At 36.5% G+C, this 15,950-nt stretch overlaps 1 protein-coding gene across 1 annotated transcript in view; it reads left to right on the top strand.

The window, feature by feature from the left end:
- The first annotated feature begins 2,188 nt into the window (after nt 1-2,188).
- Nucleotides 2,189-15,950, top strand: part of LOC127873957 (transmembrane protein 214-B-like) — a 41,001-nt gene continuing 27,239 nt past the window's right edge. The window contains exons 1-7 of the mRNA XM_052418059.1: nt 2,189-2,364; nt 3,170-3,390; nt 6,362-6,515; nt 6,898-7,112; nt 8,743-8,848; nt 9,703-9,784; nt 13,982-14,123. Of these exons, the coding sequence (XP_052274019.1) occupies nt 2,241-2,364; nt 3,170-3,390; nt 6,362-6,515; nt 6,898-7,112; nt 8,743-8,848; nt 9,703-9,784; nt 13,982-14,123 (1,044 nt within the window). The 5' untranslated portion in view covers nt 2,189-2,240. The remainder of the gene's footprint in view (nt 2,365-3,169; nt 3,391-6,361; nt 6,516-6,897; nt 7,113-8,742; nt 8,849-9,702; nt 9,785-13,981; nt 14,124-15,950) is intronic.

Here is a 15,950-nt window from a genome sequence, read left to right as displayed (position 1 = left end):
TTATATATCAAGCTGCACAAGAATATTGTTTCATTTTTAACCCTTTGCATGCTGGGTAATTTGTCTTCTGCTAAAATGTCGTCTGCAGAATTTCTAAAATTAGCATTTTCTTCGATTTTTTTCAAAGAATACTATCAGAATAGCAAACAGTTTGGATCCAGATGAGACGCCACGTTTTGTGGCGTCTCATCTGGATCCAAACTGTTTGCAAAGGCCTTTAAAATTCAGCTCCAGCGCTTTAAGGGTTAAGTGTTGGTTTGCTAAAGGGGCTAAAAGAACACACTCTCATTTGATAATAACATAAATCAGAGTGAAAATAAGAAAACAATACCTTAATTTGATTTGAAGTAATGCCGACACTGTGAATTGTTGAATGACCACGCACATGAAAAGATTCGAACGGCAACTTGTCATTGTATAGTTATGGTGATGACGATGGGATATGTTTATAAAATATATATTTTAACATTTTAAACATAGGGAACTAAATATATCACGTGTACAACATAATGCATTAACTTTATGAAATATGTAGAAACAATTGATTTAACCCATTAATGCCTAGCGTCCTGAAAAAAGGACATTGCAAACAGCGTAGACCCAGATGAGACGTCGCATAATGCGGCGTCTCATCTGGGTCTGCGCTGTTTGCTTAAATGAATTTCTTTATGAAATATTCTAAATATAGAAATAAATATACTTGACACCCCTAATTTTGGAAATAAATTGATCCAATTAAGAAGGATGGGAGAGTCCACTGGGCATAAATGGGTTAAAACTGTTAAACAATAAAAGGATTGTTATAGTGTTATGTGTTCCTCAGTACATTTTCTTAGTTTTCGCAAAGCAAAATATGGCCCAGAAAATATTCTTGTAGCGACAATTGTTTTTTATCGGCTTAAATGCGGCGAACAAATGGTATTGCTTTCGGGGGCCTCCATGATATGGATAGAACAACATTGTATGTTTTAAAGTTGGAGTTATTGGTTAATCTGCAATGGTGCCCCATCCCCCCCCCCCACATCCCCCAACCCTTTTGTGTTCATATGCGTTTGTCTGCTGAATCCATTTTTATGGCAATTCTGAAAAATATCCATGTTGATATGGGTGAATACACAGTAAGCTATTTTATTGCTTGCAATAAGTGATTATATAAACTGTGAGCATATAAGTTTTTCGGAGGAAAAAGTGCCAATCGTGCGCTACAATACTATGAAATAAACCGTATATAAGGACTTTTATCGTTTAAGCAATGTATATGACTGCTTCATTTTGCAATCATATCGAAAGTACGTAACGAGAAAAATTGTTATTTCATTTGCGTGTAACATAAGCACAGAGTCACCGGTGCAAGTGTTAACTGGTTATATCTACTCTAAATTATCACAAAATTTGATTCTTTTTCTACAAAAATGACAACACATGGAATGAACTATATGAAAAGTAGGGTTGCTAGGGTACCTTCCAATAATTACTACAGAAATATATTATCTGTAAATCAACCTGCCTTTATTTTTTAGCAAATGCGTGCGAGTTTGCGTTAATGTATTACTGGTTATGAAATTCTGTATTTTTATTGAGTACAATTATCTATCTATAGCTCTTTAGCTGAGGCTAAATCTTGTTATGCTGGATATACAAATACAAACCGCGATCTTTTCTTTTATATATAGATAATATTATGTGAGTTTTGGATAAAGATCATGCAGTTTTATCATGCGAGGTATAGAACCATGGTACGTAGCATGAGGGTTGCCGAGCGCAACAATGGTTCAAGTCGAACATGATAGACTTGATCTTTATCCAAAACTCACACAATATTCTATTTATCCTATTATTTCCTCCCTTTTATCCATGAATAATTATCAAATATCGCATTTTTGCATCTTCTGGGAAAGCTCTGGCAAAGGCAGGACTCGTGTTCAGTGTTTGGTCTACTCTTGAGTGGACCCTTGTAAGTAATATTGATCTCCCGTTCGGCGGTGTTCGTCTCAGAGCTCTCTCTCTCTCATTCCGATCTTTTGTGCGTCTCTAGTAAAGTAATAATGACCATTATAGGGATTTTATCCAGCTATACTCGTTCTAGTAAAATCTCTGCGCGGAGGTTGAATTTCTATTTTTGTTTCGTTTACTATTTTTAGTGTGGCCTAATTTATTCTTTCGCTTCATTCATTTACAACTTCCGGTGAATCGTGGTAAAAATCGTCACTTCCTGTATAACTTCAAATTTGTTGAAAAATATGGCAAGCACTAGTAATTGGTCTGTGGTGGGCAAGCCGAAGAAAGGCAAGGGTCCGAATAGTCCACTGTCAAAATCTCAGAAGAAACAGTTTGTGGACAATATGCCCAGAATCGCCCAGTCTGGTAATTGTTTGCTTTTTGACATTTTATTGTGCAATGTTTTTGCCAAATAGGTGCGGAAATATCATTTCTTCGTTTGCATTAATGAAGTTCTACTTAAAAGCTCTGAGCTTTTATGAGTACAGCTCAGAGTTCTTGACAACGGTTTTTTTTCATGTGAACAATTTGTCACGCATTAGTCTGTAAAATCGAGTTCAATTACCTAATGCATGGTAATTAACACAATACAGACATCAATTTCAAGTCATTTGTGGAGATTTCCTCATAAACAAAATACAAAAACCATTATCAAACCGAAAAAATACATACATGCCAGAATTTTTCAGGTCCAAATCGGGACTTTCCATAAAAAATTGTCGGGAAATTTGACCAAAAAGCGGGACACCTAAAACGATCAATCATTCCACCTTTTCTTAAGTCAGTAGCCATTATTTTACTTACAAAAACTCTAAATTTCTGCCCAATTATTGACGATAAATGTGTGTTCAGAATTTCCTGAACACAGACATTCTCCATTTTCCGGAAGTAAACACACTCCAAAAACTGAAATGTGGGGTATCCCCGTATGCCTCGATTTGACATCCAATTGGTACAGGGATATCCCCTTGAACATATGTAAATCATGTGACACGATGTGAGCGCATCGAGTACTGTTCTTATTCTACCAATCGTCAATAAACTCTAAATTTAGATTGATGCAATATGTACAAACTATTTTCTGAAAATCAGTCAAAAACGAAAGTTAATTAAAAGCTTTGTGCTGTTTGAACTAAGAACTAGAAGTCTTACACAATTTCAATTATTTCAGACCCTGTTCAAGAATCATCAACTATCTATGATGCATTTGTGCAAAAAGAGCAGCAGCGATATGAAAAGAGGCAACAAGAAAAGTTTGCAGACAAAATTGAAGCAGGAAAAGAGCCCAATGGGAAAGGCATCTCAGATGGTGTAGCCAAAAAGAAGACTCACAAACCCAAGAAAACTGAACAGGTTCCTAGGAAACAGCCTTTCGAAGATGCAATTAAACTGGTATTTCGTGAAGAAATTAACCCATTTATGCCTAGTGGACTCTCCCATCCTTCTATATTCCTTACAGAAATTCCTTTAAGCAAACAGCGCAGACCCTGATGAGACGCCGCATGATGCGGCGTCTCATCAGGGTCTACGCTGTTTGCCAAGGCCTTTTTTCTAGACGCTAGGCATAAATGGGTTAATAACTTGTAAATCCATTGTTTTTTTACCTTTACATGTATATTTTACAGCCTGTGACTGTTTGATTGGAAAAAAAGCGAGATAGACCATGAAATTGGGAAAAAATTAACATGATTAATGTGATTAAAAATTACAGTCAGGGTTTTTTTTCCACTTTTTGGGAAGATAGCCCATGGCTTTGGAATTGGGAATTTTATCGGCATTTTCATGAAATTGGGAAAATAAATTCATTAGCCTTTTTTCCACATGAAAAGTCCACTGATTAGGGAAATACTAAATTTGATATAACTCATTATAATCATTCAAATTAAAAGAACAAAATCTTATAATACTTTGTTAGATGTAATTGAATTGAAATTGAGATAAAATACGCATAAGACTTCTTTCTAAAAAAAAATAAAAAAAATAATTTTTTTTTTTTTTTTTTTTTTTTGGAAATTGGGAATTTTTTTCCACATTTTGGGAAAAAAGTATACTTTTTGGGATTGGGAACATAGCCGAATTTCGGCTATAAAAGCGGGCCAAAAAAAACCCTGACAGTACACCAATTGTTTAATAAGTGCATGTTTAACCTCTTTCTAAAATTTAATTAAGTGCTAAGGAATTTAATTTCGGTTTAATAATTTAAATAAAACAAATATTTTCTTTCTTGGAAATGTTCAGCATATTTTAGGGGAAATTTTGGTCAGATTTTTGAGGAAACAATGCTACTTTTTGCCATTGGGAAAATGCCTTTTTTACTTTTTGCAGATTCAAAACAGCCTGTAAGAGGCTGTGATTTTGGGCAAAAAATAATCACTGAAATTTAAATCAGTTCTTAAGCTTGTCCTAGAAGGAAGGACACAGCACTTTTCTCATCCTGCCACCTTAGTCCCTACCTTGCCTCTATTTTTTATCTGATTGCATTATTATACAGCAATTTGTATTTGCATGTTCAACAAATGAAGTAAATGGTCATACTTAAACAAGTTGAATTAATTTTAGAAAACCATTTTTTTTAATGAAAATATGTTTTTAATGAAAAGAATTTTAATGCATGTATCACACAAGCTATATTTAAAATATGCTACAGACATAAACTGACCACATAGGTGATAATGCCCCTAAGAAAAACGTGCCCTTTTTAACCCATTTATGCCTAGCGTCTAGAAAAAAGGCCCCGGCAAACAGCCTAGACCCAGATGAGACGCCGCATGATGCGACGTCTCATCGGGGGTCTGCGTTGTTTGCTTAAAGGAATTTCTGTAAGAAATATTCTTAATATAGAAATACATATTCTAAAAATCCCTTATTTTTGAAATATATTGATCCAAATTAGAAGGATGGGAAAGTCCACTAGGCATAAATGGGTTAAAGCCTAGCCGGAGCAATGCTTAATTCTTATTATAAAGTTTACAGACCTACATAGTTATTATCACCCGCCATAGGCGGAGGGATATTGTTTTGGTGTTGTCTGTGCTTCCGTCCGTCCGTCTTTCCGACTGTCCGGAGCCATATTTTGGAAGTTCTTTGGCGGATTTCATTTAAACTTGGTATGAGTATATATATGGATAAGGGGATGATGCACGCCAAATGGCATTGTACACCATCTGTTAATAACAGAGTTATGGCCCTTTTTATCTTAAAAAAATGCTTTTTTTGTGTGTCCGGAGCCATATCTTGGAAGTGCTTTGGCCGATTTCATTGAAACTTGGTATGAGTATGTATATGAAAAAGAGGATGATGCATGCCAAATGGCATTGTACACCATTTGTTAATAAAGCAGTAATGGCCCTTTGTATCTTGAAAAAATGCTTTTTTGATTGTCAAACATAACACTTTTGTGTCCAGAAGCATATTGGCGGGGGATATCAACTCAACGAATTTGCTTGTTTTACTATTACTTGGTTGGCGCTAATATCCATATTTCCCGGAATCTGCAACTCACTTTCTAAATCGGTCTTTCACATAGCGACCGTAAAGGGAAGTTACTCTTATCTACTTTTTTAAGCCAATCAAAATCATTGTTTGTTGGGAAATTAGTTTATAGTGGCTATGTCAATGCCATAACTCCGCCTATCTGATTAAATGACAATTCCGTACTGGTCGATTCGATAACGTTTAAATCATTACATCTATAGCATAGGTCGCCAGCCAGGAATTGTAATCGCCAATGGCGATTTCGGCGATCAGTAACGCTAACGTAGCCTATTATTTGATAGCACATGGTTTTCCAATTTGTGAAGATTTGACTGAATAAAATAGCTCTGCTAAATTGCATTAGCTAGTAGATCTATATGATGAGGATATAAACTGTTAACATGGTTTTAAGGTCGTATGCAAAAAGAATTAAAGTTAATAAAACATTGAATTGGAATTAATCCGAATTATTAAGAAAACTTGTATGCATGTTATATAAAGTATACGAACATTAATGGAGTTGTACAAGTCTTTAACATTAACTGTGAATAAAACAGAATCAAGTGTTTACTTGTTTAATCTTTATTGTTCTATGTTTGTTCAATACAAACATAGTTACAAATGTAAAGAATTGTAACTTTAATTTTGGGCTAGTTGAAATTGATTCGGGCTAGTGAAATTTCCAAGCTGGTAGCCCGGCTGGGCTAGTGCCTAAAAAACATTAATGCCAAGACTGACCGTATGATATTATCCATGGTCGTGTGGTGTGCCTTGTCGATTTTTAGTATTTTACCACTCTAGTCTCCTTGGAGCATCCAAGTCCAAGAGAAAAACTAGAGGTTAGTAGCACTGAGGAAAAAAGGTATCAATGTGAGCATTTTCACCTCAGATAACAGAGGAAGATCTTCGCTCAGTTCTGCTGCAGTCCAAGGGTCACTTCCCTGAGAAGCCTGACCTGTGGTTAAAAGATCTGGTCACCTACATGAACATGAAACTGGAGAACTGCATCGAGACAGACAAGTATCTGCAGAAGGACAATACTGGTGAGTAACCAATACATAATGGTTTTGCAAAAAGTGTCTTCCTAATTTAGCCTGGCAGTCTTTTCAGGGCCAATTTTCAAGTAATTACGATTGCAAATAATTGGGACTTAACATGCGTGAATCAAGTGTTCAATATGAGAGCATCGTGTCTACTGATAATTATATCACAGTTTTATTTCAATTACATGTGGCACGTATAAATCAATGATTTTAATTATCATTTTCTTTTATTATTTGAGTAATTGTAAAGAGTTCTATTAAATCAGATTTACCCAAATAATAGGAAATTTTTGCGTGAACAATGTCCCAATTACCAAATAGTTGCCAGGGAAAGATCTAATTGTTCAAAGTAGTGATTTCAACCTCTGGCAATTTCCCGCAGACTTCCCGGCCTCGTCGCTAAAGAAGAACTGCACGAAGGTAATCACCCCTGTGCTAGCAGAGTGCACCCTGGCCACCCTGGACAATGTGCTGTTCTTCTGTGTGAACACAATGCTGGACGAGGCCCAGAACGGCGCGGCCACGTTTGGGTTCCGTATCTTCATTCAGCTCCTTGTACGCAGCAACCCTGAGGCCATGCTGACCAGAATCCAGCAGGTAATGATTTTGTTATCAGTTTGTTTGTTTTGCAATTTTTGACTGAATCCATTGTAATGCCCCGCTTGATAGGTACATTGATCATGACTGGCAAATGACCCCTATTGATTTTCAGGTCAAAGGTCAAGGTCACAGTGACTCGAAACAGTAAAATGGTTTCCGGATGATAACTCAAGAATGCTTACGCCAAGGATCATGAAACTTCATAGGAACATTGATCAGGTGTGGCAGATGACCCTTATTGATTTTGAGGTCACTAGGTCAAAGGTCAAGGTCACAGTGACTTGAAACAGTAAAATGGTTTCCGGATGATAACTCGAGAATGTTTACGCCTAGGATCATGAAACTTCATAGGAACATTGATCAGGACTGGCAGATGACCCCTATTTATTTTCAGGTCACTAGGTCAAAGATCAAGGTCACAGTGACTCGGAACAGTAAAATGGTTGCCTGATGATAACTCAAGAATGATTAGGCCTATAATCATGAAACTTCATAGGTACATTGATCATGTTTGGCAAATGACCCCTATCGATTTTCAGGTCAAAGGTCAAGGTCACAGTGACAAAAAACGTATTCACACAAAGGTTGCCACTACAACTGACAGCCCATATGGGTGGCATGCATGTTTTACAAACAGCTCTTGTTTATTGTGGCTAAACTGTGTTGTGCTTTTTTTTAGGCCTTTTGAGCCTCAGAGTTTTGTTAAAAGCTTACACTTTGTCACTTAACCTAACAACCCTTTCCACCATGCTGAGGCTTAAAATAGAAAAAATTGTTCCTGCTCAAAAACTTAGAGTTTGAATGGAGGTATTGCTCTTAAATTTTGTTTGGAGGTAGCTTACATGAAGACCAAGCATGGGATTATGTTTAAGCCAATAAGGTCAAGGTTAAGTGAGTGCGACCAAGCATGGGCTTGTGTTTGAGTCAGTAAGGTCAAGGTTAAGTGAGTGCGACCAAGCATGGGCTTGTGTTTGAGTCAGTAAGGTCAAGGTTAAGTGAGTGCGACCAAGCATGGGCTTGTGTTTGAGTCAGTAAGGTCAAGGTAAAGTGAGTGCGACCAAGCATGGGATTGTGTTTGAGTCAGTAAGGTCAAGGTAAAGTGAGTGCGACCAAGCATGGGATTGTGTTTGAGTCAGTAAGGTCAGGGTAAAGTGAGTGCGACCAAGCATGGGCTTGTGTTTGAGTCAGTAAGGTCAAGGTAAAGTGAGTGCGCTGTTTTGGGACATCTGTTTTATGTATGAATTAATTTTTGTCCCCTACCAGTTTCACCCGAGGGGACTTATGGTTTGCGCTCTGTGTGTCTGTCTGTGAGTCTGTCTGTGCGACTGTCTGTGCGTCTGTCTGTCACACTTTTTTGGATCCTGTCATAACTTTAAAAGTTCCTAATATTTTTTCATGAAACTTGCAACATGGATAGATGGCAATATGGACATTATGCACGTCATTTCATTTTGTTCCTACATCAAAAATTGTGGTTGCTATGGCAACAAAAAAAATCTGAAAATGGTGGAATTTCAGACAATGGTGGAGCCGGTAGGGGACCATATTGCTTGACAATAGCCTTGTTAATAATGCCCTAACACTCGCCCATATACCAAAATCTAATCAATCATTTCTCTCCATATAGTATCATGATCTTGTTCGGAGCACACAAAATCGACCCGAGCGTTGTCTGATGGTTCTGTGGTCACTGAGTCAAGCTGGCTTCACAAGTCTCAAGGCAGGACTCAGAGGTACAAATAGCTACATAAATAATCACCAGTGCTTTCATTTAGCTTTCATTTTAACCCTTTAACTATATTTTACGTGTGATATTTGCCAAACTTTTCCAAATACTTATCTGCAAGTGCTAAATTGCATAGTGTAAAGGTTTAATTTATTTTTTAAAGAGTTATTGTCCTGTGTTTGAAATGAAAATTAAAAGCTTCTGTATTTTCTGTTGCATATCACTGGAAGCAATGATCTGAATTTGATGAAACTTTATATGCAGTATTCCTAGAGGAAATGCGCTTAGTGTTATTTTGACCATTTCAAGTGAGTTTTCAGAGGATTATTGTTTTTATGTTTTTAACAGCATAAAACCAGAACAGCATAAAACCAGAACAGCATAAAACCAGAACAGCATAAAACCAGAACAGCATAAAACCAGAACAGCATAAAACCAGAACAGCATAAAACCAGAACAGCATAAAACCAGAACAGCATAAAACAAAAACAGCATAAAACCAGAACAGCATAAAACCAGAACAGCATAAAACCAGAACAGCATAAAACCAGAACAGCATAAAACCAGAACAGCATAAACCAGAACAGCATAAAACCAGAACAGCATAAAACCAGAACAGCATAAAACCAGAACAGCATAAAACCAGAACAGCATAAAACCAGAACAGCATAAAACCAGAACAGCATGCAAGTAACTTGCAGTCTGTTCTGTTTGTATGCTGTTTGCTGCTCATCAGTATCCTAGGTTGGAAACTTGGCCTTTATAACTTGAATAAAGCAAGAAAGATCTTAAACTTAATTATATTTTTTTGGTGCATTATCTGAGTGGTAAACGGTTACACTGCATCTGATTGTATTTCAGTATGGCTGGATGTGATGTTCCCATTACTGAGTACGAAGGCTCTTGGTGGCTTCTGTATGCAGTATTTGGAGATCATTCTTGGGTGAGTCATAAGAGGTGTTTCCATTTGTTTTCAGGGGGGGTGTTTTCAGAGTGTCCCTTGGCTTAACATTTTCTTTAGCCCATTGAACAGTAGAGCATATCATTATTTTTTCATATTTGCATATGTATATTTTATTTAGTGCATGTCCTTGCAAAACACAATTTTCTTGCTGTCAGCTACATGTATGGATCAACGTTTGAAATCCAGACCTCCACAAATTTGGAAAAAAACTTTTACTTCCCAACTACAAACAAAGCTAGTTTTATTCCAGTAGTAATGTTTTATATGCTGTTTTATATGCTAAGTAATTTAAGAAATTTTAGAATGTGTTTGTGTTCTTCGAATTGTATGTTTTTCCAAATGGTATACCAGGGCTCAGCCGTGAGGGAGACGTGGGAGATCACTTCTCCCTGGACATATTAACTTCTCCCTTAAATTACATGTAGGAGAAGTGACTTCTAGTCCTTTGGAGATATACTTTGAGCCAGAAATTGACTGATTATATATTAATTAAATTCAGTAAAGTACAATAATAGCTAGGGATGCAAGAGGTTAACCTACCGAAACGACCAGTTAACCAGTTACATTTTCAGGAAAAGGTTAACCTGGAAAAAAATATTTGATTATGTTTTTTTTCATGGAATATTTCGTGCGATTTTACATTTTTCGTGTGACATACCTCCAACTTGTGCTGGCGACTAGTTAGAACAACATGCCGCACCATCGACGGTAATAAATAACGTGTCAACAATCAAAGTAATAAAGCAATTAATCAATACCTTTGTGATAAAAAATAGGGGGTACGTTTTGATAACTGACACTATTGGTCTTTTGACTTGCTAAAATTTCACTAGCGAACTGCGGTGAGTGGGAGCTATTAGCGAAGACGTAATTGACACGTTTATTGAACTCACGATAAAAAACAGTCGAGACATTGGACGGCTTATTTTGATGTTTTGTATACCAATATCCAACACTGATTGCTCGCAAAAATACCGTGTTTATAAGTAACAATTTTATCAAGAATTGCATTTGTAGTTAAAATCCTGACAAGTAAACGTCCTTTTTGTTTATCAAAAATTAATATCATTATGATAATTTACGTTCAACGATTCCACCATTACCATCCGATGCAAGTTCTATTAAAGAAAGCAAATCTTTAACTAACTAAATAATTAAACATCAATTACAAATATAAGAAAAAATAAACCTGTTAAATTTAGTATTGGTGTAATTGCGTAAAATTTGTGCGCTATGGTACGTCGACAAACATACGTAACTATCAGTATTTGAGATCATAATACTTAGTTACTTCACCATTAAATAAATGTACTGATTATATTAAATATTCACAAACATTTCGTTCAAAATTAATTTAATTTGTGTCCTTTATTTAGCGCACATTTTTTAATTGTATAATGAAAATCAAACGATACTACGTCGGCTACAAACGCTAAAATGCAAACAACAAAATATGCAATAATCGAATAAGAAGAAATGCGGATTCGTTGAACACACATGTCTCACTTTACATCGAATTGAAAGGGAAAAAACATTTCTATATAAAGCCAATTTGAGTTTCAAAAATTATTATTGCATAAACTCTATCTATAATGCCCTCTGGCGGGGTGCAGAAACTTGGCAAAAGGAGGGCTTGAACGGGAGAAATCGTGTATTAACAATGAGATTCACGTGCCGTTCAAGCCCTGTTATGTGATTTTCATATCCATAATCTGGTCCACGCGCAGTTACTTCCCTTCTCCAGCCTTTGACGACTTTCAAAGCATAAATGGGGAACTGAATAAGCACCATTTTTCTCATGCATGCAGGGATAATGACTAGTTCAATCCACTTTTCAAGTTATACCACCTGCACTCTCTTGACAACAGCTTTATTTTATTGGCAACGTAAATGAAGTTAAGGTTATTTACTCAACACTTTCAAAAGACTATGCTGTAAATGTAAGTGTGTATGTACCTTTAACGTTCCTGCTGTAAATTCCAAAATAATTCCCCATTTCTTACTTTGCGCGGCTGCATTTCAACTTTGCATTAATCCACTATTTAAACACATTTTAAATCGAAAACTACCTATCCGAAGGTAAAGCCTCGTCATTTCAGATGATGACCGAGTGAGGCATATGTAAAACACAACCTTGAACTGTATTGAATTAATCGAATTATTTGTTGATGTCGAATGAACAAAACATATTGTTTTCAATGTTATTTAAAATTATTTTGGTATGTGTGATTTGTTTATGCAATAATAGCGAAAATACACATTTTCTCGGACATGATCATCTGCGGGCGCTCTCAAAATCCGTTCCCGCCCTCGTGCTGCACACTCGGGCAGGAACTGATTTTCGAGCGCCCGCAGATGATCATGCCCTCGAAAACGTGTATTATCCCTATAAAACAGAATAAACAAAGGAACACACCATTTTTGTGGCGCGAATGTAATATAAGCAGCCCAACCAAAAATAAGTTAATAACATGTGAAAACAAACATTGTGTAGTTCTTTAATTTTTTACTCTTATGCATTTACAGAGGAAAAATAAATAAAATTTATAGCATCGTTTACAAAATTATGAAAATATTTTTTTATAATTCATTTTATTACGAAACTGGCATATTATCAACGCAAGCGATTTCAAATTTAAAATTACTTTTGTTTCTACAGAGCGGTTCGAGCGATATGACATTTTTTATGTACTCTAAATAATTTTAACTACTTAATGTGTTTCGGTTAACCGGTTATAGAAAAAAGTTAACCGGTTAATGATTTGTGTAACCTCTTGCATCCCTTATAATAACACATAAACTCTTAAGAGTGTTTGTTTATTTGTGTTAATGTTTTCCCCAAGACTGCAAAATGTGAGTTGTTTTTGATTTATCATAATGATAATGGACGTGTTGTAGGGGAATAAAATAAGGGAAGAGTTGATTAAACGATGAACAGGAACCACTTCTCCTTTAAGTTGCCTCACTTCTCCCTAATTTCAGCTAAGGGAGAAGTCACTTCCTCAAATTTGAACGTAGGCTGAGCCCTGAGAAATGCAGTTCGGAGTAGATTTATTTGCTTCATAAAGGAGGGTAAGAAGGTGTGAAGATCATCCAGTCATGCTTCACACTGATACAAACCTCCGATATCAAACTGTGGCCAGAACAGTCCCCATTGGCTGAGACATGGCATGGAGTCTACTTGGCCACAAACAGTAGTCACTAGTACAATTTAACTCTTTCAGTGCGGGAACCCGAATTTTAAAGGCCTGTGCAAACAGTTTGGATCCAGATGAGACGCCACAGAACGTGGTGTCTCATCAGGATCCAAACTGTTTGCTATTCTGATAGTATTCTTTGAAAAAAATCGAAGAAAATGCTAATTTTAGAAATTTAGTAGACAACATTTTAGCAGACGACAAATTTCCCAGCATGCAAAGGGTTAACAGTTAACCCTTTACCGCTCAGGTGCAAAATGAAACTATCTTAAAACAACCACCATAAAACAAGAATATCACAGGCTGTTCAGGTTTTATGCTGTTTGCTGCTAAATAGTAAGAGTTGACAAAGGACTGAAATTTTAATTTGATTTTCTTAGTGACTACAAATGCATCAAGTTGGATATCTAACGGGTAAAGGGTTAACTCTTTCAGTGCTGGAACCGAATTTTAAAGGCCTTTGCAAACCGTTTGGATCCAGATCAGACGCCACAAAACGTGGCGTCTGATCAGGATCCAAACTGTTTGCTATTCTGATAGTATTCTTTGAAAAATTTTGAAGAAAATGCTAATTTTAGAAATTCAGCAGACAACATTTTAGCAGAAGACAAATTTCCCAGCATGCAAAGGGTTAACATTTTTCTCTTGCAGGTTTGCATTGTTATTTTCAAAAAGAGTGAATTACCAAATACAATTGTACTTGGCCTCGCTTATGGACAGGACTTTATACATGTGCGTAAAGTGTCGTCCCAGATAAGGGTGTCAGTCCACATTGGCTAATCAGGAACAACACTTACATTTTTATGGAAAATTTTGTTGAAAGGAAGTATCTTTTAAAAAAAATCAAGTCTAGATGGAAAATTTCTTTCCTGATAAACCTGTGAAAACTGCACAGGCTAATCTTGGCAAACACTATGCACATTCATTAAACTCCTGTATTACTGACCCCAGCTCACATGTATGTGCATGATATACACAGATTACACAGCAAGCACCTGGGGAAGGGTGCTGGAGAGATCAAGATGAAGGAATACTTCACCCTCCTGGATATGACCTATGGGTCTGGGGCCCTGTCCGGGGACATTCAGGCCAGGCTACAGGCACTGTACCCGCAGATAGAGGTTGGTTGTGGAATGCATTAGGGCCTCGCTCTGAGAAAAGGGGGCTTTATGCATGTGCGTAAAGTGTCGTCCCAGATTAGCCTGTGCAGTCCGCACAGGCTAATGACGCTAATCAGGGACAACACTTACTGCTTAAAGGGACCGTTAACCAGATTGAAGAAAAAAGAAAAGTTCTAAATTACCGTATTTTTTATTTACAATTATTAGTTTATATTGATTAAAATATTGCAACTGGTATATTACATTACTTGAAAAAAGTTTTTAAGTTTTTATATTTTCAGTATATATTCGGTAATAAAATATCGCGATGTGAAATCGAAAGTACATAGCAAAAATAGGTTACATAACGATATACTCACTATTAATAACGCAAATAGATTGATAATTTTATATATAAAATATGTACAATTCACTACGCATGCACAATTTGCATTCCTGAGTTTACCACATGATGATGATCAATCTACTTGCGTTATTTATAGTTAACTGGTAGTTACCTGGTACACATACCCAGTAAAATTTTATTACCGAATATACTGAAAATATGAAAACGTAACAACTTTTTATGCCCCCGAAAGAGGGCATATATAGATTGGACGGTCCGTCCGTCTGTCTTTCCGTCACACTTTGCGTTTAGGTTTCTGCGTTTAGGTTTCGAAAAACGCTCATAGCTTCTATGTCCCTTCAGATAGCAACTTGATATTTGGAATGCATGTGTATCTCATGGAGCTGCACATTTTGAGTGTGAAAGGTCAAGGTCATCCTTCAAGGTCAAAGGTAAAAAAAAACAAAACCAAGGGAAGTAATAAGCTTCAAAGGGAGATAATTATCTGTGCCTGCCAAATGATAAAAAAACAATTAATAAATCAAAGCGGCGCAGTAGGGGGCATTGTGATTCTGACAAACACATCTCTTGTTTCAAGTAATGTATTTGCCAGTCGTGATATTTTTACCAATATAAACTAATACAGTAGAATTGCAATAACTCAAGCTGGCGATTTCTCTAAAACTGGCAATTACTCGAGCATTTAAGGAAGTCCCTAAAATTTTCCTTTACTTTCTAAATAAAAATACCCGCAATAACTCAAACATGCGATTTTCGATAACTCGAAGATGTTTGCTGGTCCCTGAAAGGCATTTCACACCTAATTAACTTGCAATTATTCAAAAACACTTTCTCGTCTGGTGGGTGCTAAAAATATTCGAGTTGTGAAAATAGCGAAATCAAGCAGACAAAAAACGCTTGATAAGTTGTGAAGTTAGTCGCAGTTTTAGAAACACTGCAATTTGACATCCTTTAGATGCAGATAAAAGCTACACAGTTTTAATGATAATTAAATAATTACCAGCACTCGATAATTATGATAAAATGTATGGTATAAAAGAGAGCGTAGCAGATAATACATCGGATTCTCTTAACTGAATTCCTTCTTGTCATTTGCGCTGCATCATGGCAACACAGAAATAAAATAATCTTACAAGTTGTCAAACTCCTGAGCAATCTAGTGAAGGACCCACTTGTGGGGGGATAGCTAGATCAGGAAAGCTTCTGTTTCCTATATCGGGAAGATGTACATTGAATCTTGTTTGAATATTTTTTATTAGCAAGGCTGTTTTCGGAGAAAACCCGAGCTATTGTCATAGCCAGCTCGTCCGACGTCCGCTATCCGCCGTAGGCGTCGTGCTAAAACCTTAACATTGGCTCTAAAATCAAAGTGCTTCCACCTTCAACTTTGAAACTTCATATGTAGATGCACCTTGATGAGTTCTACAAGCCACACCCATTTTGGGTCACTAGGTCAAAGGTCAAGGTCACTGTGACCTCTA

This window comes from Dreissena polymorpha, chromosome 3, assembly GCF_020536995.1.
Source record: "Dreissena polymorpha isolate Duluth1 chromosome 3, UMN_Dpol_1.0, whole genome shotgun sequence".
Classification (NCBI taxonomy): domain Eukaryota; kingdom Metazoa; phylum Mollusca; class Bivalvia; order Myida; family Dreissenidae; genus Dreissena; species Dreissena polymorpha.
The sequence above is the reverse complement of the archived record's forward strand: the minus strand, read 5'-3'. Positions and strand labels throughout refer to the sequence as shown.